This window comes from Cyprinodon tularosa, unplaced genomic scaffold, assembly GCF_016077235.1.
Source record: "Cyprinodon tularosa strain WSP-4 unplaced genomic scaffold, ASM1607723v1 ctg28, whole genome shotgun sequence".
In the NCBI taxonomy this organism is placed as follows: Eukaryota; Metazoa; Chordata; class Actinopteri; order Cyprinodontiformes; family Cyprinodontidae; genus Cyprinodon; species Cyprinodon tularosa.
The window spans coordinates 420,378-445,367 of record NW_024038985.1 but is presented as its reverse complement, the minus strand read 5'-3'; the positions used below and the strand labels follow the sequence as shown (position 1 = coordinate 445,367).

At 40.0% G+C, this 24,990-nt stretch overlaps 2 protein-coding genes across 2 annotated transcripts in view; one reads left to right on the top strand and one right to left on the bottom strand.

Moving 5' to 3' along the window:
• The window catches only part of LOC119786810 (calpain-5-like), a 56,995-nt gene that overhangs the window by 29,054 nt on the left and 2,951 nt on the right, over nt 1-24,990 (top strand). The window contains exons 3-11 of the mRNA XM_038290366.1: nt 8,191-8,399; nt 8,478-8,670; nt 9,466-9,659; nt 13,074-13,151; nt 14,819-15,014; nt 15,104-15,226; nt 15,848-16,044; nt 20,121-20,242; nt 21,760-21,896. Coding sequence (XP_038146294.1) covers nt 8,191-8,399; nt 8,478-8,670; nt 9,466-9,659; nt 13,074-13,151; nt 14,819-15,014; nt 15,104-15,226; nt 15,848-16,044; nt 20,121-20,242; nt 21,760-21,896 — 1,449 coding nt within the window. The remainder of the gene's footprint in view (nt 1-8,190; nt 8,400-8,477; nt 8,671-9,465; nt 9,660-13,073; nt 13,152-14,818; nt 15,015-15,103; nt 15,227-15,847; nt 16,045-20,120; nt 20,243-21,759; nt 21,897-24,990) is intronic.
• Nucleotides 2,319-3,329, bottom strand: LOC119786812 (olfactory marker protein-like). Its single transcript, XM_038290367.1, has one exon. The coding sequence runs from the start codon at nt 3,175-3,177 to the stop codon at nt 2,695-2,697; it is 483 nt and encodes a 160-aa protein (XP_038146295.1). The 5' UTR covers nt 3,178-3,329; the 3' UTR covers nt 2,319-2,694.

Sequence of the window (24,990 nt, the reverse complement as noted above, 5' to 3'; positions counted from 1 at the left end):
TAATCATTAAAATAAATGTATAAACAACACAATTAAAACTTGTAACCACAGAAAAAATATATTTTTAAGAGGATTGAAAGTGATAAACTTGCCCAAGTGTTTGGACGAGGATCTTATATATTTAATTAAGATTTCTACTAAAATGTCATCTTGTATAGACAAGGGAAAAAAAATCCACTTTGCATAATTTTGTTTGGTATAAAACATCTCTTTACTGACCTGATGACTGGCACAGATATAACTTCTTATTTAATATATGGCATGGTGATTTTATTTTATTTTATGTGAAGAACTTTAAGGTGTTGCTTTTAAAAAGATCTATATGAATATGCTTTTTAAAACATACATTTTTTTCCTGTTTACTTTTTGTAAATTTAGTTTATGTTTTAATATGAAATTTACATGACATTTATTAATTTGTTTTTGACTAAATGTGGACATATTCCAAAGACTAAATGCCAGAATAATGACAGCAGTAAGATGAGAGACATGGTGATTGTTGCTTGGATTAAATGACCGAAGGGGAACTTTTAATAACAAAAGAATAGATATTAAACTATGTGAGGTTTGCACTCATGTTCTGAAAGCATCTAAGACTCTTAAAAGTATAGAGGATGAACTTTTATTTCTGGGTGGATCATCTAAATGAGTGGTCCTCCTAACTGTCAATCATTCTGGTTTTATGTTGACGTAGGGCCGTCCAACGTTCTTGTCCCGTTAGCTATCTTTTTCTGCACATGCGCACTTTAAGGCGTATATCTGTGTTAAGCTACGGTTTCAGACAGTCATTGAAGCTCACCTTTTTCACCACGGTTCTTTGAAATGACCGAGGGTCATAAGAGAAAAAGTGTTTACGAAGTGTATGAGAAGAAAAGAAAGGCCTCAGAAGAGGCGGATATATCCCAGAATGCTTTGCGCCGAGAACTCTCCTTGATTGCATTATGGGATTTTCTGTCACAGCGGCCCTCTGTCACCATACACTGGAAAAATCGATCTAGAAATAAGTAAAAATTTCTTAAATCAAGTGTATTTACCCTTAATTTGAGTAGGTAAATTAGATAATTTGCCAACGGAATTAATATTTTTACTCTTAAAATAAGATAATTAGATAATATGCACTTGAAATAAGACAAACCAATTGTGTTTTCTTATTTTAAGTGTAAATTGTCTTGTTCCATTGGCAAAATGTCTCTTTTACCCCTTTAATCCAAGAGCAAATGAACTTATTTTAAGAAAAAATGACTTATCTAGATTTAGATTTTTTCCAGAGTAGGCTGTCACTACGCGATAGCGGAGGCTAATAACAAAGATGGCTCAGGCACCATGCAGTGGAGGAGGAGTTACATGACCGACCAAGCAAAAAGTAGTGATCTGTCCAAACGGTCAGTTAACTGAGTTCACTATAAAGTCCACTATATAGTGATTGTGATAGAGCACACAGCTCATCTAAATATTCATGATCATACCATAAAGGAAGAAAACCTGTCGTTTCATTCTAGGGTTTTTAACCAGGCTGCATTAGAGCTCATAGAACAGCTAATATGCCATTTTCAGCCCAACCAATGTTACACACCCTATTCAGAGACCTGAATGACCATCACCAAATATCCTATAGAAGCATTCTATCACCCCTTTAAGCTCATCATGCTATACATCAACCAATAGCTGTCCATCACCAAGCAGGTAATCCCAAACAAAATATGCTTTTTGGTCCAGTTTAAGTTTTGGTCAGCAGGTGACATGCAGAAGTGAGCAGAAGGATGCATAACAAACTGCAATATATATTCATGGATTCAGAGGCTTCAGGCAGGATGGTTTTAATTGGGACTCCTGAGCGTGAGCAGAATTTTTTTTTGGGGGGCAAAACTAGGCTCAGCCTCTTGTGCTTTGACAGGTTAGGTGGCAACTTTTTTAGAAATTAATCACTAACGGGAAACAATTCCAGCTTCAAAGGATCTGGGACTTGTTTTTTTTTTTCTTTTCTTGTGTGTTCCTTTAGACTTGTCTCCTTCGCATGTTCTGTGCTGTAAATGAGGCGGCTTGTTGCAAGGAGGGGGAGTTTTGGGGGGGAGGAGGAGGGAAAGTACGGAAGAGGATTAGGGCCACTGAAAGAAAAAAAAAGTTAACTGATTTTTACATTTTATTTCAGTTTAACATGGGAAAAAAGTCAGAATTCTGACTTTAATCTCAGAATTCTGACTGAATTCTGACCATAAAAAAAGTCAGAATTCTGAGATTAAAGTCAGAATTCTGACTTTTTTCCCATACTATACTGAAATAAAAAAAAAAAAAAAAATCTGTTAACTTTTTTTTTTTTTCAGTGGCCCTTATCCTCTTCCGTAGGAAAGAGATGCTTCCTTCCTCTTGTTTGTAAAGGTCCCCATAAAATGTGGCTGATTGTTTGTCAGAAGCAGCAAAACATTTTGGTCGGACGATCAAACCCAAGCCATTAAAAATTAAATCAGGATGCATCTTTTATTTTATTCTATTTATCTACTATTATACGATGCAAAGATGAAATGTAATCGGAAAGTACATTTTTTTCAGTTCCTCAATTTAAGAACAATCTTGAACAATCTTAAATTTAGCTAAGATTCTACAGAAATTATCATACAAAAAAAGATGACAAGGTTCTCCTACAGGTAAAACACACCAACATAGTTAGAGATTAAAGGTTTAGTTGGTCCCATTTTATTAAGAGTCCACCATGAAGGTGATGGAGCAGTCCACAGTCTCGGGGCTGCAGCCTTCTGCAAATGCAAACAGGAAGTACATCACCTTCCTCACCTTTGCCAGCTCTGCTATCCTCTCACCTAATTCAGCCGTGTCAGCCTCATAGCACTGAGCAGGGACGTCTGAGGCTTCCTCAGCTGCCCTCCAGAACACCCCGACAGGCTCCAGGAGCTGGCGAGTCATCAGGTTGGTGAGATCCGGCGTCCAGAGCTGTGAGGTTGCTGTGACGGTGAGGCGCGCCGGCTGCGCCAGCCTCACCGTCCAGTGCGAGAAGCGGAGGGACTGTTTGGAGAAGTCCAGGCGATAAACCGCTTCGTTAGATTGCAGCAGGCGCTCACCCTCCTGCCTCTTCTGACTGCGCTGCTGCAGGGACTGAACCCGCAGACGCATCACTTCCGTCAGCTGAGTGTCCAGCCGGAAAGCCAGCTCCGTCTTTGCAGACATGTTTTCACAGCAAAAGAGGGTCGATAGTAACTGCAGGCCGGATTAAATCGACTCCTGTGTCGGATCTTAGCCTCTTTTTCTCTGCGTCCACTAACTCTTAATCTCTGTCTGTTTCTGCTGACTGCTTTGTATGACTTCATGCCTAAGCGGCATTAAAGAACAGAGGGTGGGTCTTACATAGGCAGAGATGAGCCAGGAGAAAACAAGGTCTAATTACATTTAGAGGCAGAGCTCAGCGTCGGCCTTCAGGGAGCTCTACTTAGAACTGTTTGTAACACATTTGTTTTGGACTGTGTTTGCTTGGTTACTGACTCTACACTGCAAAACATCTAGAACATAAAGTCCCATCAAGAAGAGAGACCTACCGTTTACAGATTTATTATATGAATGATAAGTTCCCGTCTTTTAATGTTGGACTAGAGAAAAAGAGAGAGGAAAACCTCTTTAGATTAGTCCCCTCGTTGCAGAGCTTTATAAACACTGTGTTCTTCTGTTCAGTCAATTCATTTCAGTTTATTCACAACATGTCATCTCAAAGTTCTTTCCAGTTCATCAGATTATAACGTCAAATTGATTCCAAGTTTTCTATCTTAGGAAAGCGAGCTGATTGCATCGACTCATTGAGTCGAAGGCAATCCCTCACACTAAGCATGCTTGTAGGCAGTGTTGGGAAAGTTCTCTTTCTACGTGAACTAGTTCAAAGTTCAGTTCACACATTTTAAAATGAACTAGTTCAGTTCATAGTTCACAATTCCAAAAAACGAACTAGTTCATAGTTCTTTTTTTTCTTTTTTTTTTCATATATTGCTCAATTACACCATAGCCTACTGTAGAACCACAGACAGCAATTATTTTATCAGTTGTAACTCTGAAACTGTGCGTCAGATTTCATCTTCATATCCAGTTTTGAATCCTTATCCAACCAGGGTTTACATTAGCATTGAGGGGACAGCATTTCCCCATTGTTGCTTTAATGCTTTGTTGCTGTCCATTCACTTCACACTAGTAGCAGCTACAGCTTTCACCCCTACAGTATATTCTCAAAAACATCAGGAAAAATGTGCTGCTTGAATGGTCTTTTTTATGAGGAATTATTAAAAGAAAAATAGGAAAGTAGTCTTTAAGGTGCAAATGTTTTTTTTTTATTTTAATAATTTTTTCCATTTGAAATTCCATTTCAGTACATACTAAAAAGGAATCCTGGAATCCTGGAAAATTATACCAGGCAGGTTTAACAAACGAGTTACATGGATAGTAAAACCCTCAAGAACAGGGGTCTTCTATGTTTTCCAGACCAAGGACCCCCAAACTGATGGCGAGATGGAGCGGGGACCCCCTATTTATATATATTGTATGAAATTGTGTCCTATAGTCACTCTATTACAGATGGAGTAATGTAAAGAAATTAATTTCTCCCTGGGATTATTAAAGTTTTTCTGATTCTGATTCCTGGTTGATGGGACAGGTGTTGTGAAGGAAACGGTGCCCAGCTTGAAAGAGCTCCTGTGTGTCTCTGAATGTGTGCATTGATGACTGAAAGACATCTTTTGTCTCCATTTATCTGTTTACTACAGTGTGTTGATTTCATGTTAATGAGTATTTAAAGACATTTCAATTAGTGGGGAAAACAAATGCAGGGGGGGAATATAAAAATATCAACTAACCATGCAGACCCTCATGCAGTACCTCCGTAGACCCCCTAGGGGTCGCGGATCCCCTGTTGAAGACCTCCGCTCAAGAAGATTTTACTAACACAAACTGAGGGACCAGGCTGAGGTAGGAATTTAAGGTTACTGAAGTGCGGATTTTTTTTACTGAAAGCCGGCGGGCAAACTTGTTGCCATCATCCTCACCGACCACCTGGTCATAAACCTGTTTTAAGTCGCCTCCATGCTGCTGTGGCTTTCACGCTGCATTTTGTTTTGATGACGCACGCGGCTGTAGGCTACGACGCTGGTAGCTGGTGTTGCCAGATTGGGTGTTTTTCCCGCTACATATTAAGGCCTGTTTACGGTGTGATTTAGCCGGGGTTTCGCCTGGAGGACTCTATAGAAATCTGGCAACCTATTGAACGGAGTTGAACTGAGAGAGCGTGCCGTTCACAGACACCAGAATGAACAAGTTCACAATAACGTTCATCAGGCAAGAATGCAGTACGTTCAGTTCACGTTCGCCCAAAATATGAACGAGTTCATGAACTTTCGTTCAATGAACGCGTTCAGGCACAACACTGCTTGTAGGGACAGTAGAGAGGAAAATCTTCCATCTGCTGAGGCCGACTGGAGTTTAAGGGGACAGAAGCGGGCGTAGAAAATAGGGATGCACGATATAATCGGCCCCTATCGGTATCGGCCTTAAAACTGAATATCGGACATCGGCCACCCCACCGATATTTAACCCGATATTTGATCAGCTTCTGAGTTTCTAAATTCTTCTTCCTCAAAAACTTCTTTTTTTACAGACTTAAAAACTTCTAAAGACGAGGGAAAAAATATTGATACATTAAAATATCCCAATATCTTCATATGCTGATATATTGCTATTTAACAACACCATAACAATCTCTTTTACTAATGAAATATTGCTGTATGTCATCGTTATGCTACGAAATCCCCCGAAAGTTCACAACATTTTGCCATATTTTTATATGTTGATATATTGACGCGGTATCGATCTATTTTACTAACAAAATCTCACAAGAATTTGCAAAATATCACGAGAGTTTGTAACAGAACGATGAAAGTTCACGAGATTTTGAAAGTAAAATAGATCGATACCGCGTTTTTAAAAATCTATTTGATATCAGCATATGAAAATATATTTGAGTATATTATTTTTCAAAGTGTCAGTAATGGATAACAAAACTGCTATTTTCAATGACTACTTATTTTTGTCCAGCTTTAACATCGGTATCGATATCGGTTATCGGCTACATGAGTTTTAAAATATCGGATATCGGCCAAAATCCCAATATCTTGCATCCCTAGTAGAAAAAGATTCAGTTACAAAAGGCAGTCCTCTAAAGATGAATCACCTTACTGCCAGAGTACAGTTTATGCCTCACAACATATGAAAGCGAAGACAGAATAAGGTTTCCCCCAAAGTGAGGCATAGATCACTGAGGGCAGAGATGATTACCATTCAAAAGGTGTTCCTATTCTCCTCCCTGGAGGAGGCCAGGCCCGTCCATCAGCACTAAGTCCCCTCCTGCAGAGAGCTTTGACAGGAGCTGCTGTTCAGTTGGTACAACCTGACATCTCCAGGGAAATCCATTGAAGGGCTGTCATATAGTTCGGATGTGGCGTCACTCACAGCATTTAGTTTCTGTGGCAAGTTCATACTGTTGGAGGTTCCAATGCTGTCAACGTATTTTCCCCTTTTTTACTGTAGTTAAATGTTTAACCATCTGGGAAATTTTAACATCGGACAAAGATAACCTGAGTAAATAATGAAGGGGAATCAAAATTATATAGTTTGAAGCCTGGAGCGGTTCCTGGACCTGGGAACATTGGGGAATCTCTGGGAATTTAACTGGGAAAAGGGCTTTTAATTGAAGCCTTCTTGAGCATTAAGGCACCTAGTTTGAAGCCAAATACTGCTATATGTACAGCATGGGCAGATTTAGGAAATTTGGGGCCCTAGGCAAAGACAGGCAGGGGGCCCTCTGAATTGAGAAAACAACACATAAAACAGACCCTTTATACAGATACAGATATTTTAATAGAATAGATTTACATTCTACCTTTGAATTGAGAAACTTCCTGGATGGGAAGCGAATTGTCTTCAAACTTGGAAACCAAGTTCAGTGGATTGTTTTTAATTTTCTTTTTACTACGACCTGGATGATTGATAACCTTCACCAGCAATAGACATCCATTATCTGTTCTAGGTTGTGTCCCTCTCTTCTTGTCCCTTTTCTTCTTGTTTTCCTCTCTATGTTTTGTACTCAGCTCATTTCAATCAAAATATTTGTTTTATACCGAGAGGCTTAAAATTTTTTACCAAATCCAGTCAAAACTTCCAAGAATACATCGTACAACTTCAAAAGAAACTTTTTATTGCAGGCATGGATGAAGAGACGCTAAGTTTGGAAGTAGAGAACGAACAGAGTTCATACAAACCATTTATGATTCCAGTTATCCCTGTTACAAAAATACACAACAAAAAGAAAATATTTGGGCAGAAACTAAACATATGCTGGATGCGCATGGCGATTTTTTTTCTAATGTCATATTAATAGAAGTGTTCATTTCTGCATGTTTTGCTCCTATGAATTTAATAATAATAAAGTTGCGCATCCTCTTCTCGAGCTCCAGGGAAGTCGGAGCAGAGCTAGAGGAACCACGGAGGCTGTAGGCTTTGGTTTGCGGCGGCGGTCTGGAGCCCAGCGGGGTGGGGCAGTGGGGGGCGCGGATGGAAGATGTGGGATTTTAAGGTTCAGGAGGTTCTAGGTTTGAGCCCAGATCTTGAGTCTTTCTGCACAGAATCAGAACCAAAAATACTAATTAACTTCGTTACACACTCCAGTTATACAAACAACACATTGGACACATTCATCATCTAAAGAAATAAAATACAACACCAAGAAATACAATACAACTTTCCGCACTAAAAATATAAATATATACATTTGTAACTATATATATATATATATATATATATATATATATATATATATATATATATATATATATATATATATATGCAACAATAACTGTAAAAGTGCCTTATAAATGTTCATTAGTAACAGCTGTGGTTTGATACTTTCTATTTCGTGAATAAAGCTGAATTCACTAAAAGGAAGGGGATTAAATGCATCCTTTTAAAGCAGCCTTTTTATATCCAACAGTCAATGCCAGATTACAGCGTAATTTTAGAGATAATCAAGAATATAGATTTTTAAACCATCACTAAATGCATCAGCAGAAAAGGGATCCCACTTTTGTTGCCAAACCCATTCTTATAATTCATAGACTTACTAGAGTCACCTTGTCCTTCACCGTCTGGTTTTAGGTCATCCCGGACTGGAAGGAGCAGGAGTGGGATACAGAAAAGCCAGACTCGTACGCTGGGATTTTCCACTTCCGCTTCTGGCGCTTTGGGGAATGGATGGACGTGGTGATTGACGACCGGCTGCCTACGGTGGACAACCAGCTAGTCTACTGCCACTCCAATGACAGCAATGAGTTCTGGAGCGCTCTGGTAGAAAAGGCCTACGCCAAGTAAGTATCAGTACCAGTATATATATTATCTCAGATGAGGTGAGATTAAAAAAAGGATATCTGCTTCTTTCCCTGCAGGGTTTATGGCTGCTATGAGGCTCTGGATGGGGGAAACACAGCCGATGCACTGGTGGATTTTACCGGCGGTGTTTCCGAACCCGTGGACCTTCTGGAGGGTCAGATGGCCACAGATGAGGTGGCTCGTAACCAGCTGTTTGAAAGAGTGCTCAAAGTCCACAACAGAGACGGTCTGATCAGCTGCTCTATTAGGGTGAGCTACGAACGACATCACGCACCAAATGAACCTAGCCGTTTGAAATCACATGCGATTTATCATAAGATAGTATTTGAATATCCTTTAAATGCTTTAAAAATACAAACAGTTCATGACATCTTACTTTAAAAATCCAGGAGCAGCAGTCCTCCCTCAGGGTCATTTTTTGTTTTTATGGTTTCTTTGGGTAATCAAAAAGTAGTGATGTTATGAGATGAGCCGAGTAATGGAGGGGGGCAATTCCGCGAGGCGCGTATCGAGGCTTGCTTTATTTGGGGGAGGAGCCTAAATAGATTACGTCCAAGGCCTCGCTACTCCGCCAACCATGTGACCAATTGATTCAGCTCCCCTTGAACTCTTGACAGGTATTTAAACAGCCTCAGTATTCAGTCAAGATCTGGGAGTTTGTAGGGCAGTTTCTGTCAGTTGGATAAAGTTTGGATAGATTCTAAGAATAGATTGGTTGGAAAAACAACCAATCTAGTTGGTTAAAACTATTTTTGTTAGATGAAACAATGTAATTTTTAATCTAATCTGAGCAAGCCACGGGTTACAGTTGTACTATTGGTTTTAAGTAGTATTGCTTTCCTATGTTCAGTTACCATTGTAAGTGGTGTTAGCTTATTTACACCACTATTTACCACCATAATTTACAAACTATTTAAAAATCCTACAATGAATTTTCCTTTTTTTTTTTTTTTTTTATGTCTCTCATTTTTTAAATGTACCTATGATGAAAATGACAGATGTCTCTCATTTCAAAGGGCTTACACCTTTCCGTTGCTTATTTAGGCGACAACGGTGGAGGACATGGAAGCCCGGCTGGACTGTGGTTTGGTCAAAGGCCACGCCTACGCCGTGACAGACGTCCGGAAGGTGCGACTTGGTCACGGACTGCTGGCCTTCTTCAAATCGGAAAAGCTGCACATGATTCGCATGAGGAACCCCTGGGGAGAGAAGGAATGGAGCGGCCCGTGGAGCGACAGGTAAACACAGCACTGCCGCCTTCACATCCACTGTGGAAATTAATTTATTGTTGAACCTCTTGAAGCTGTTCATCCATCATAACCGATGTAATGAAATTATCTTTGATAAACAAGGACAAAAAATGAATTCATCTTTGAATACGTGACCTTGTTGTGGGCCAGTTGTTTCTAATTTAATTCAAGTGACCCGTTCCTCTGAGTCTGACTTTGACATGCTAATTTCTTGGTGACTGGGTGAGAAGAATGAGCAAATCTCAAATGACTGGACAAACAGCGGTCCATGAATAATGCACACATCATAGACAAGAGAGCAACAGTGTGGGAAATGTCATCTAGACAATGAAAAATGGAAATGCAATCAGGCAAATGGGACTCCCAGTGAAAAACAGGGACAGAATTCAGCCTTCCCAGACAGCTCTTTTCATACTTTTTGCTTCCTTCCTCCATTTATGGTCCCCAAAAGACTACAAAACACTGATATACATGTCCTCCATTTATAAAAACAAAGTGCCTTGAAATAATGGAATATGAATTATTAATGGAGGTGAAAGAAATAGACGTCATTAAGGAACTGTGAATCATCTCATTCACTCACTGTCACTGAATTATTTAGCCAGGGTTTGGACAAACCTGTTGCTTTGAGTGGAGGCTGGCCAGCTGATGAGGCGTAGAGTTGAATCATAAGCAAAGAGGCATAACAACAAAACTCATCCTGCAAGAAAACACCTATGATTGCAATGAAGAGGGAACATTAAGCAGAAAATAATGTTCTGGTTTGATTAATAGAACCTAAAGAAGTTTATTTTACCATCTGAGATTGATCCAGAGTATATTGATTCATTTATGCATTCAGTTATATAAAGGCAGAAGAAGCTGTTTCATTTTCATATGGGTTTGATTAGTTTCATGGATGTTATTGTCATGATGTTCTAAGAGATCTGACCCACGTACAAAAAACAGGTTTATTGAGGAGTTCAAAGGGTTGGATTCGGAGAAACTCAGAGAGCTGGTGAACCGGAACTGGAAGTGAGAAGGAAAGTTCACAGAGGTTAGTTCAGGGTCCGTGGGAACTTTGAACGACGACTTGAAAACTCAGATAAATGGGACTCATGATTGCGTAGAAAGGTTTCTTCCCTGAATCCAGTCAATGTGGCTTTTTCCAGAGATTGAGGGGCTTGTTGGAGGGCGGACAGGTCCTTGGTTTGGTTGGTTCCTGAGGAGCAATGGGCGGACTGCCACTTAGATTTCCTGGAGAACTTGAACGGGACGTGTGGTGATGAATCCCCTGCTCAGTGTGAAGCACAAACGATCCTTCCGGGGGGAGAAGGCCAAACATCCAGTATTCAGAATGACTTCCTGCCGAAAGGCAAAGACAAAAATCAGGTTAGGCTCAGAGAAACAAAAACTCAGTTAGACTCAGCTAAACTCAGCTTGGCAGAGTACCAAAACTGGCAAACACTCTGGCGTCGAAGTAGGGGCAGTCCACCGCTTAAGAAGTCCTCAATAATGAGCCAACCAGCCGCAGGTGTGTGGGAGGACAAATGAGAACAGGGCGTCACCTGGTGGTGGAGAGGGGAAAAACACAACCCACACAGACCGGATTCCTAACGGTTATTATCTTTTATTATTTTAAGGCAGGGGTCTTCAATGTTTTCCAAGCCAAGAGCCCCCAAAACATGATTATATATATTGTATTAAATTGTGTTATATAAAAATGGTCCTATAGTCACTCTATTACAGATGCAGTAATGTAACTAAAGTAATCTCTCCCTGGGATTATTGAAGTATTTCTGATTCCTGGTTGATGGGACAGGTGTTGTGAATGAAACGGTGCCCAGCTTGAAAGAGCTCCTGTGTGTCGCTGAATGTGTGCATTGATGACTGAAAGACATCTTCTGCCTCCATTTATCTGTTTACTACAGTCTGTTGGATTCATGTTAATGCGGATTTAAAGACATTTCAATTAGGGGGAAAAATCGCAGGGGGTAATATAAAAAGAAAGTAATCAACCAAAATTTTTGCAACCCCCTGTTGGAGTCAAGGGGGGGTTTAGGAAATTTGGGGCCCTAGGCAAAGGCAGACAGGGGGCCCTTTGAATAGAGAAGACAACACATAAACAGACCCATTATCCAGATAGAGAAATGTTAATAGAATAGACATACATTATTAGTTCTAGGTTGTGTCCCTCTCTTCTTGTCTCTTTTCTTCTTGTTTTCCTCTCTATGTTTTGTACTCAGCTGACTTTTCATGCTGTCTCTAAAGGAATGAATGATTTTTTTTTTTAAGCACTGAGCTCACTTAGCCGATTGCTCCTTCCCGTGTTTCCAAAAAGGCTACGTTAGAGATTAAACTAACAGATTTTGCAGAGTGGGAGAATAGAGATAGAATGAAGCAGAATGATGAAATAGGGGTCCCTATGTCCTCCAGCAGTCTAAGCCTATAGCAGCAGAACTATAGAGATAGCTCAGGATAACCTGAGCCAATCTAACTATAAGCTTTATCAAAAAGGAAAGTTTTAAGCCTAGCCTTACCAGTCTTCTACTTTTAGAAATTCTAGGAACCACTAGTAAACCTGCAGATTGAGAGCGAAGTGCTCTGTTAGGAACATAAGGAACAATCAGATCTCTGATATCAGATGGAGCTTGGCCATTTAAGGCTTTATATGTGAGAAGGAGGATTTTAAATTCTATTCTGGATTTAACAGGAAGCCAATGAAGAGAAGCCAGGATAGGAGAGATATGATCTCTGTTTTTCATTTTTATCAGAACTCTGGCTGAATTTTGGATCAGCTGAAGGCTTTTGACTACAGTTTGTGGACTTCCTGATAGTAAAGAATTAAAATAGTCCAGCCTTGAAGTAACAAATGCATGGACTAGTTTCTCAGCATCACCCCTGGACAGGAGATTTCTAATTTTTACTATATTCTGCAGATCAAAGAACAAATGGGATTTAAAGGACAGGTCCTGATAGAAAAATAACACCAAAATGTTTTGCTTTTTCTGAAATCAGTTTAATCCCATCCAAATGAAGTGACTGACTAATCAGCTTCTTTTTCAAAGACTCTGGTCCAAACACTTTAACTTCTGTTTTGTCTGTGAGGTTTCTAATAGTAGCAAATGTGGCTGCAGTACGAATAGTATTCGATGTAGTAATACTAGTGCTGGCAGCTGTAGCACAAGTACTAGAAGAGTAATTGTTCTGAATATTGAAAGCCATTTCTTGCAAATTATTATTATCCAAAGAAGCAATGGCCTTTCTTCTAGAATTTGGACCAGTTTTGTAATGTTTGCAAGAAAAAGAGAACAAAATATTTTAATGTCCGATGTTGCACTGAGCTCTAAAATTTTATCAAACCTACCGATAGCGACCGGGTCAAATACTGTATCTAAGCTGTGGTGTTCTTGTTGGTTTCAGTTCGGAGGAGTGGAACAAGGTGAGCAAGAGTGAGAGAGAGAAGCTGGGTGTCACTGTGCAGGATGACGGCGAGTTCTGGTGAGACCCCTTAATCCATTGACTGAGCATATATTACGCATTAATATGATCACTAATTATGCTTGTTAATACTATGATTTTTTTCTTTTATTGCTAATTTTACTACAGTTAAAAGTAGTCAGTTTATTTGTATGTGTTATGTTGGTTTTGTATTGGGTCATGCACTAAATAACAACTGAACCCCCCCCCCCCCCCCCCCCCCCCCCCATCACCACTAAAAAATATATATATAATAATATTTTAGAAGTTTTTTAATAGCATCAGGTTAACAGTTATTGCTTTATCTGCCTTCCCTTGCAATATGATTATTTCTGTAGGATCATGCAGTGCTGTTAGGATTATTCACTTAGATTTAAAGGAAAAGTCCAGTTGGTCCACAAGAATTAATCAATGGATCATTATTTAAACCTAAAACTAATACGTTCGCAGTGATTTAATGAATTTAGCATTAATATCATTTTCATCGCGATCACTGAGTCCTTCCGGGAGCGGCCATTTTTGCCCAAATATAGTAACCCCTCCCTCCTGCCATCTTCCAGCAGTGACGTCACGGTGCGGTAAGCCTAGCGCTATTCTCCCCGCTTTACAAGCTAAGTCAATGGGAACTACTAGACACATCTGCAATCAACAACAATTATTGAAGATTTCCAGAGGACTTCTCCATTGAAATTCACCAGAGCTATAGTGAAACTGACAATGCCCACGTGCATGGCAGTTGGATGTTTGAATACAGCGGGTGAAAGGAAAAAAAAAGAGTTATTCCACCTTTCTGATTCCTGATCCTCCACGGACGGGTTGGTCGTCGGATCGCCAACTTGAAGAGGGAGGATTTGCCATCGAATTTCTGGCCAGTGAAAAAACCCGTAATATGTAGCCAACATTTGGAAGAAGAATGTTTTCAAGATGACTTGGATAATAGCGCGTTGTGACAAACACCAGTTACAGCACTGGGACTTGATCAACAGCCGATACCGCACCGTGACGTCACTAACCAGTAGGTGGCAGTAGTGTTCTTTGACAAACATGGATGCCTCCAGTAAAACACATTCAGATGGAAATTACTCTTAATTAAAAACACTTATTTATTGAACAGTATGGAATAATTTCATATTTAAAAACTTTCAGAAGTTTTAGTTCTGAATATGAACAGACTTTTCCTTTAAATTGATTCCAATGGTTCAAACATTTCACATCTGTATACATTTCTATAAACGGTACAAATTTGCTTGGTTTAGTCAATCCAAGGAGAAATACAAAGTCTATTCATTTAAGTACTAAATCTTAATTATTTCAAAGTATTCCATCTTTAGGTAGAGATGACCACATTTGACCATCTTTAAATCTACACATCATCTCTTCTATTTATTGAATAAAGATGTTTATTATTGTTTATTTTATTATTTAGACCATTTAAAGGAGTATTGAAAAACTGCTTTTTGTATTTACTCAGTTTGTCTTTGAAATGAAAAAAAAAAATGGTTAATCTAAAGCATTTAAGTAGTAAAACAAAAGCAAAAATAGAGGAAAGCTCTTTGTAACCTGTTAATGTTCCTTTTTGCTCTGATTTCTTTTCATTTCGAACCTATTTAAGAACTCTTTTGTTTTTTCCTCCAGCTGGCATCTGCTCCCTTTGGTCTATCTTTTCCTCTTTGCCTGTCCTTCTGCAGGATGAACTTTGACGACTTCTGCCAGTACTTCACAGACCTGATCCTCTGCCGCCTCATCAACACATCCTATTTGAGCATCCACAAGACCTGGGAGGAAGAGGTGATGAGGGGCACCTGGACCCACCGCCAGGATCCTCTTCGAAACCGATCCGGGGGCTGCATCAATCACAAGACCACCTTCCTGCAAAACCCTCAGGTAGATCCATGGGCTTCTGTTAACAGATGCTGTTATCAACAACACCAGTGCTGAAGGGTAATAGCAGAGTCTCCTTTTTCTCCCACCAGTATGTCTTTGATGTGAAGAAGGTTGAGGATGAGGTGTTGATCTGCCTGCAGCAAAAAGAGAAGAGAGCCACGCCCAAAGAAGGCAAAGGGGAGAACCTTGCTATAGGCTTCGATATTCATCGGGTAAAAACACTGAAAGCTTTCTCTGAGCTATCTCTATAGTTATGCTGCTAAAGGCTTAGACTGCTGGAGGACATAGGGACCCCTTTTCATCCTTCTGCTTGATTCAATCTCTATTACCCCACTCTCCAGAGTTTGTTAGTTCAATCCTGGAGACAAATATTAGCTGTGCTGCTGCCATCACCACCTTTGTTTCTAGATGTTAGCAATCGGCCTGTTTTCCAGTGTAGTCCTGTTTCTCTGACTGTGACTGACTGGATGTGCTCTGTTCATCCTCTGACATGGGAGCTGGCTCGGTGCTCGTCTGCCTGGCTGTGTGTTTCCTGGATAGGGCCGCCTTTTGCAGCTGCTTTCTGTATGTCTGCTTCTGTCACCTTGAACCCCAGTCGGCCTCAGCAGATGGCCGCTCACACTGAGCCTGGTTCTGCTGGAGGTTTCTTCCTGATAACAGGGAGTTTTTCCTCTCCACTGTCGCTACAAGCATGCTTAGTGTGAGGGATTCCCTTCCAGTGAATGAGTCGATGCAATCAGCTGGTTCCTTAGATATAAAACTTTGAATCAATCTGACTGGATGATCTGGTGAACTGGAAATCGCCATTTGAATAAAATCCTCTCCTCCTGCAGGTTGAACTCAATCGGAAGTACCGTATGCACACAGCCCAGCAGAAAGTAGCAGGTTCCATCTACATCAATTCCCGCTGCGTCTTCCTCAGGAAGGAGCTTAAGGAAGGTCGATACGTCATCATCCCCACAACCTTTGACCCAGGGCAGCAGGGAGAATTTCTGCTGCGGGTCTTCACTGATGTGCTTTCAGACTGCAAGTAATTATGGAATCATGGGCTGATCTATAAATCTTTCTAAAAAGAAATGATCACATCCTGTCTTGAAGATATTCAAAAAAAATGTCTGGTATTTACTGGTTCTATTGTCAATTCAATCTCACTTTCATATTCAAGCCAAAATGGGGTATAAAACTAGTCACACCCTTGCAGTTTTGTTAAGATTTGAGAGAAAAAGCAGGAGCCAGAGGCCACTAATCGAATATGCTTACTTACACATAAATCCAGAGGGTTGCAAGTTCAAACCTCAGCTCTTAAGGGCTGGTTATCCTCGCACATCAGTGTGTCGCAGTGAGCCTGCTGCAGATATTTTTGATTTGTGCTCAATATTGAAACTTGGTCTGTGCTATGTTATTCCACACCACAACGCCAGAGGGCCAATCAGGAACTAGCTGTGGGTCTAGATACGGCCGAGGCGGTGAGGAAGTGGGGGCAAGTTTGTGCGACAATGGAGGGGCGTGAGGGGGGGAACCAGGTGGAAAAAGGGTCCCAGCGTTCTTGCGCCCCTCACTCTTCATCTTCACGTGTACAAAACAAGCCGGTAAGGTACTGTTAAGGAAGAAAATATTCTAAAATAGTTAACTTTGGAAAGAGGTTGGCTTTCTCTCTTCCTTTTTTATCCCAGGTCCTCTCGGCGAGCTGCGTGTGGCCCCAAGGAAAACCAGCAATGCGTGTTGACGTCACAGAATTACAGAGTTTAATCCAATATAAGACAATGCATAAACTTACACCAGAAACTGCAGAACAACGCAGACACACATTCAATTACCAGACATAAATGGAGAGAAGGAAAGAAAGCAAAGACGTACAAAGACATCTTTGGAGAGTTGCAAGAGCAAATCTGATTTGTTACTTCTATGTAGAAAGCTTTATCCTCTTTTATTTAATTTATTCAGATAAGGCTGGCTTTTGCTCCTCCAACCAGGAGCTATCTCTGACACTCAGAAAAACTTAGAGCTTCCCCTAATTTACGGCAAACATCTGGGGTCATAAAACACAAGACAAGATTCCACAGATAGCTATGGAATTCTCAAGAACAAACTTAAATTCAGTAATTTGGTTCAAGGAAAGGTTATCTTCACAAACTTGTTCAAAATTAAGAAATATGTTCAAAATGAGAGTGCTCAACATACCTTTTACACATGCCATAAGATTAACTATATTAAAAACTAAAAATAATCATTTTTCTTTAACAGTACCAAATAGGAAATACGCATTTGACCAATCAGAGGCCTCCTGTCTGCAGCACTGTCTGCGCTCACCTATACTTTTAGAGAGGCACAGCAGAGTGTCTGCGGAAGGAGTGAGGGTGGGGGGTGGGGGGGTGGGGGGTATATTTGCATCCACTGCCAACGCACATGCAGACAACCTGGTTTCTGAGTATAAACCAGTCTTAATGCTACATTCAGACCACGAGCAGCAGAGGCAGCAGAAGCAGCTAGTTCACATGCAAAGTCAATGGTTGCTGCGCTTCAAGGCGCAGCAAAAGGTCCTACAGCGATTTTTGAGAAGCAGGAGCATCTGACATGCGCAACACGCCTCAGAAGCAGCACCTTCATCAACCAATCAGAGAAGCTGATCTAGGAGCTGCCAGGGAGACAGACACAGCACTGCTGATGCAGAGCGCTATGATCACTCCTCTGAAACAGTTTAATGCCTAAATTAACTTCAAATCTTGAAAACTGCTGGAAAAATATATACGATTTTATTATTCTGGTGCCTGCAGTTTGGATTACATACGTGAAAACCGCCTTCCAGCCGCCGCAAACAGTAGTGGAAAACCGCAAAGAAGAGACCAGAGGCTGCCGTTGACAGCGCATCGCCAGTGTACGGGGGTTTGAGTGGCTCCTACAGCAAAATAATATTTGAAGGCAGGATGGTAATCTGGATGAACTGACTGCACAGATTAGGTTTTCAGATGGACTTTCTCACTTCAACATAGATTCAAACTACTTTTTACCCACTGATCACAGCAAATATAGCTGCAATTGTTCCAGGCAAAGAAAGGATAGGGTAGCTCCGCCCAACGTGCATCAGAGCCACTTTTCGACCACGCAGCTAGACCAGCAAAGATGCTTCAGCCGCGCTTCAGAACTAAATTTGTACAAGCATCAGAAATTAAGCAGCAGGCACATTTTTTCTGCCTCTGCTGCTTACTGTCTGAATGTAGCATTAGTCGCTGTATTCTTTGGGAAGAACTGATGGTGGTCAGAAGGCCTGTTGTCAGCCTCGCTTCTGTCACTAAGTCACACCTTCAATCAAGATGCCTTACACGTGCCGCTTCGTTTTTAAAAGATATAAATATAAAAAATCTAACCGCAGATGTCTGGGGGACAGTGATTCGCCAACATGTTATGATGGCGTACCGTAAATGATAAATTATGAACAGTTTAGTTTGTGCCTTCAAATCGTTGGCCATAGGAAGACGTTACTTGGAATATCTTCAGAACGGCTCCAAATGACACAAAACTCGAATGGTTGAGTAGAACATGATGTAATAATGTAAAATCAAGGGCTCAATGTAAAAAAAACAACAACCTGCGTTTCACTCGGGAGAATTCCGAATTGCAACAATTGGAACAGATATGACTTTAAATATGTTATTCTGAGGATCATTTAAAGCTACAGTGTGTAACTTTTAGCGACATCTAGCGGTCAGACTGCAGCAACATGAACATCTCCCCCCCACCGCTTCTCCCCCCCAACAGTACGGCGAGCGTTACGGGACGAAATGTCTTCCACGATGCATCACCAACCTTCTCAAGTGATGAGGTTTGTTTACATAGATAATTTTACAGATAGTATTTCATTAGTCTGTGCGTTCAGTACCGTCTCAGTTCATCTCTCTCAACTTGCCATAGTTACTTTCGAGCGTAATGGGCGATCTCGCAATCGCTAGTTTGTTGGCTCTGCGCTGCCGTAGCGCAAAGATGTCTGCCTCCATGGCTGCGAGACCCGCTCCTATGTAATTATAAATAACGAATTCTAAGGCAACGCAAATATTAAGGTTAAGAGGCTGAGCTCGTAGATGATGATAAATAACATAGTTATGTATAATATATTACATTTCTGACTGTATATCCCTGTAATTATTAAGTAATTGTAGCAGGGTTTCAATTTGCAAAAACACACAAAATAGGCAACACCTAATAATAATAATAATAATAAATCCAATTTGTACCGCACTTTTCATTAGCAAAAATCTCAAAGTGCTACACAGTGCCAGTAAAATCAAAGATAAAAATCAATCAATCAACCTAGTACGTTGTACTAATGTAACAGTACAGTAAGTTTTTGTTTGCAGCTTTGAAGGATGTCGTGATTGTTTCTGGCCCACTTCTCTCTTTGGCTTCCATGTTTTTAGGCTAATTCTCTTTAGCCAACATAAGATTCAAAATGCTGCATTCTGTTTTGACAACGCTCATACGATTGGTTCAGGGACCAGGAAGTAAACACAGGCTACTCACACCACCAACGTACTTTATCTCTTTAGTTCTAGGTTAGAAACAAGAGAAACTTTAATAAAGACTTAACAAAATGAGAGCTTTGATGTTTTATAAGGAATGAAACGGCCTTTGCAGGTGAAAAGTGAGAAGAATTTTTTGTTATTTCTCCTTTAGGTTTCTTACTTTTATGATCATCACGAATAAAATTATACCTTTGACTAAACTAAAACGGAAAGCTTAATAATTTTGCATGCAAACACCTTTTCCAGATGTATGAGGTTATTTACTGCTGCAAGTTAATGTAAGAATGTTTGGGATAAGTATAAATAAAACATAAATACTTAAAAAAAAACTAAAGCACTAAAACATAAAGGCTAAAAACTGGACTAAGATGCTCAGAGATTCTAAAATGATGTTTCTTTAATTACCTTATGAGATTTTAATGGTCTAATGTTCTTCGTAGCAAATTACACAAACTATCCAAGCCTTGTATCCTTAAGAACTCCTGTTTATACGTCCAATAAGAACAGAAACAGAATCTGTTGTTCTGTTGGAGCCTAAACTGGTTACAGGATGTAAAACTAAACGGTTTATACTTTCCTCCCTCTGCAGAGAGCTGACTCTGGATGAGCCTCCTCAGACTTGTTGGACAGGGATGTGTGGCTACCCTCAGCTGGTCACTCAGGTTCATGTAGTGAGTGCTGAGGGACTGCAGGGACAAGACACCAATGGAGGTAAGACTTCTGCTGAACAGCAGTGCAGTCTGAGCCATTTGCTTTTTATCCACCTGTTTATGCATTGTAAAGAACAAATAAATAAAATCAGACATTCATTGCTTCGGTCAACTACACAAGAGTTTAGAATGAAATAAAAGGTACCACAGCGCCCCCTGGCTACATGTTCTGATCTTGTCTAATCTGTACATTCTGGGTTAGAGAAAGGTAAAAGAACATGCAAGAAAAATGTATAGGATCAACTAAAAGAACAGGACTTTAGTTAATAAGCCTAGTTAACAATTATAAGGTTATGTTCTTTCACTCTCAGAGTGTTTTTCATTAATTTCTTCTAGAAGCACTTTTATTATTTTTCTTAATATATTCGGGCAAGTTGGTGTTTCTTGTTATTCAGGGTCCCCGCCGGTTCCTTAAAAAGTCTTAAAAGGCATTGAATTCTTCAAAATAAAACTAAGGCCTTAATTAGTATTAAAATGTCTTAAAAATTCCTGCAAAAAAAATTCAGCTGGAAAAAAATTCAACGGCAAAAAGTTCAGCCTCAAGAAATTTGCCCGCAAAAACTTCAGCCCTGAATGTGTCAACCTTTTGGTGAACTCAAGCCGAAGCAAATTACACTCGATACAGTCGAGCAGCTTCTAGCCAATGAAATTAGCTAATTTGGTCACGTGACACAACCAGGGTTCCCGCGGGTCCTTAAAAGGCATTGAATTCTTCAAAATAAAACTAAGGCCTTAATTGGTATTAAAATCTCTTAAATCAGTCTTTCGTAGGTCTTAATTTTTAAAACATCGTAAATGGGATTATTTTTATTACGATTTATTTTTGTAATCTAAATAAAACGTTAAAATTGACAATTTATTTTTTTATTTAAAAAAAAAAATAACGGCTCGCCATTTTTGGTTCCGTCCTGATAGCGCAACCAATAAAGCGTTGTTGCAGCCGTGACATTTGGGAGATGCACCATTAACTTTTTGTCTGGAAAATATGAGCAAGTGTAAATGTAACCAAAATTGTCTCCAGCCAAGAGTTTTCTCCATGGCTAAAACCAGGGAACATACATGAGGCTCAGTGGATTTAGTGCAAGAAGTCATTCAAGCTCAGAACGATGGGAATTAAGGCAGTGGAGTCGCACATGCGAAGCACGTGTTTTATAAAATATGTGAATCAGGAAAATATCTATATACCAACCTGAACGATTCTTGTTTTCTACTTAAAAAAACACTTTTAAGTAGAGAACTAGAAAAAATGGAAAATATTATGTATATATTATTTTATTTTTTTCATTTAAAATGTCAATGTATAACATTGAGGCATAAAAACCTAATTTTATTTCAGTGTTAAATTTGGATTAAAGTATCGGATTATAATTAAAAATACCTTTACTGGTTGATGATTTTCTTTATTCAGACTTGACTGATTTTCAATTGGTCACCCCTGCCCTAGAAGAACTGTTGTTAGCAACTGATGCAAATAACCGAGATCATGTGTGTATTTTTTCTGATTTTTTTTCCTTGCAGTTGTGGATTCTTATGTGATAATCACCTGTGAAGGAGAGCGAGTTCGTTCACCAGTTCAAAAAGACACACGTTGCCCAAACTTTGACATCAAAGGCCTTTTTTACCGCAAAAAGCCCAAGGAAGCCATCCACATTGAGGTGAGCTGCTGCACCAACTTAGGCCTGCATCAGCGGGTCAGTTTATAAGAATCCTGCTGAGGATCAGCTTGGCTGGTCCAGTTGTCTGTGGCAGCTACAGGCTCAATATCGTATTACTTATTTAGTAAAGTTTTAGGACAAGCCCAAAAAGATTGCTTCTGCTATTGCTGAAAAAACATTGGGCTAAACACTTGATCTTATCTGTTATAAACATTTAATGACATTTTTATTTAAAAGGGATGGGTGTGCAGGTGGCGCAGTGGTTAGTGCACCACCACCAGTCTTTGATGCGGCCGGGTTCGATCCGGCCTGTGGTCCTTTGCCGCATGTCTCTCCCCCTCCCTAATACCTCTTTTCCTGTCAGCCTACTGTCGTAAAAACCAGCCACTGGTGCCGTAAAAACAATAAAAAAAATGAAAAAGGGATGATGGCATTTATATCATGGTCAAAGTGTTAGACCATGATATAAATGGGGAGAGCTGGATAGCGCTGTGGCTCGGTCAGTTAGCCATATTAAGCTACACTACTTTATCTTTGTGTCAACAACAACATTCGTTTTCTAATAACTGTTGTTTTATTTGTCCAAAAACTCCACGAAAGTCATATTATTTTAGTTTTTTTGTCTTTTTTGTCTCTTTGGTAAATGGCAAAGCTCAGTCTTAGAGGGCAGTATTTTCTACATGATTGTTTTCTTCATGAAATGTGACAGGGTTCCCACGGGTCCTTAAAAAGTCTTAAAAGGCATTGAATTCTTCAAAATAAAACTAAGGCCTTAATTGGTATTAAAATGTCTTAAATCAGTCTTTCGTAGGTCTTAATTTTTAAAACATCATAAATAGGATTATTTTTATTTTTGTAATCTAAATAAAACATTAAAATTTACCTTTTTTTTTTATTATTAAAAAAATAACGGCTCGCCATTATTGGTTCCGTCCCGATAGTGGAACCAATAAAGCGTTGTTGCGGCCGGGACATTTGGGAGATGCGCCATTAACTTTTGTCTGGAAAATATGAGCAAGTGTAAATGTAACCAAAATTGGCTCCAGCCAAGAGTTTCCTCCATGGCTAAAACCAGGGAACATACATGAGGCTCAGTGGATTTAGTGCAAGAAGTCATTCAAGAACGATGGGAATTAAGGCAGTGGAGTCGCACATGCGAAGCACGAAACGCAAAGCGTCAAAATGGAGTTACCGAGAAACAGCCGGTATTTCTCAGTTTAGTTCCACCCTTGTCTCTGCAACGCCTCCACTTATCACCAAATCAAACATACTAAGAAAATGATACAAAGAAAAATAGCTACAAATAAGACTTAGCACTGGTTATGTTGGGGCTTTAAAACTGATTGTTTTAAAGGCATACTATGCAACATTATTCAGTTAATTAAAGGAATAGTACACCCAAAACATGATTAGCCTTCATTTTCTACTCACCCCCAGGCTGAACAACACTCTGGAGTACTTTTTTGATATCTCAAATGCATCTGGAGATCTGGGAGGCTTCATGCTGTCTGCTGACATTCAAATAATGGAGGTCTATGGCGCCCGAGGCACAAAGGTCCATAAAAGTCCACAAAAAACGTGTCAATATTCCTCCATACTGCTCGTCCAATGTATTCCAAGTGTCCTGAGTGGGTAGCGTCCAGAATTTACTCGAAAACGAAGCCATTTAGAATGTTTTTAGAGCATAAACAGTAGTGTATAGGATTTCCTGAAAGCGCGTTCACGACGCCACGGAAACCGCGGCAGACCAACCCAGACGAAAGTGCGCATTCAGCTCGGCAAAGAACTCATGCTCTTCCTCAACATTGAAGTCCTCAGACATTTTTCTTTCGTTGTTTCTTTCTTTGCACAGGTAAACAGCACATTTCTTCTTCTACGCTTGCATTATCGGCAGAGCAGACGCTGAATGCGCACTTTCATCTGGTTTGGTCTGCCGGCTTCCGTAGTATCGTGAACGCGCAGGTGCGCGCTTTCAGGAAATCCTATACACTACTGTTTATGCTCTAAAAACATTCTAAATGACTTTGTTTCGAGTAAATTATGGATGCTACCCACTCAGGACACTTGGAATACATTGGCCGAGCAGTATGGAGGAATATTGACGCGTTTTTTGTGGACTTTTATGGACCTTTCTGCCTCTGGCGCCATAGACCTCCATTATTTGAATGTCAGCAGACAGCAAGAAGCCTCCCAGATCTCCAGATGCATTTGAGATATCAAAAAAGTACTCCAGAGTGTTGTTCAGCATGGGGGTGAGTAGAAAATTAAGGCTAATCATGTTTTGGGTGTACTATTCCTTTAATGAGTCATTTCAGGTCAAACAAAGGTTTTCTCGGCCACCCTGGTGGTCTGTGGGGGAAATACCGCACTTGCAATTGCAGGAGCCCTCGGCCCGCACCCACAGGCTCAGAAGTCTCGTGCATCGCGAGAGTCTGTCTTGCTTTACGGCGAGAACTGCTACACGCCCCCAGTGAAAGGTATGCTCGTTGCTAGCGCAGTGGCGATATTTGTGCAGTTATCATGGCGGAACCAGCGAGAAAACAGCGAAAGCCCATGTGGGAGCAGCAAACTCCAACTAGGCTAACTACAATCTTTGTTATTTAGACACATGCATAACAAATAATGTATGAAAACATGCTAAATTGTAAAACTCGAAAATTGGAACAAAATAGTCACTTACCGCAGTAGACATTGTGATTCGTTGCGTTCGCCTGTCTGTTAAGCTCAAAACAACCTAGCCTGGCTTGACGGAGAAACCAGGAGAACAGCTGAGCATATTTACGACAGTGCAGTTTTACTTTCGCCCTCTGGGGGGAGCCTCGCTGGAAAATCAACACCGGTTGCATAGTATAGCTTTAAAGCCACAACAAACTTTGCTAAAACAAAGTTTGTTGTGGCTTTAAAGTTAAATAATTTAAGTTAAATAATTGTTCAAATATATCTGTCATTTGTGTGTTTTTAGCTTTCTTCCTGTATGGGAAGCTTTTCAAAATTTGAAACATTAGTGCAGTGGTTTATGTTAAAATAAACCTTTGGGTTAAGTTGTTGCAAGCAGGTTTTTCTGGTGTTTCTTGTGAATTTGGTCTTAAATTTT

Coding starts and splice junctions, on each gene's coding strand:
- LOC119786812 (XM_038290367.1), bottom strand. CDS start 3,177: ATGTCTGCAAAGACGGAGCTGGCTTTCCGGCTGGACACTCAGCTGACG.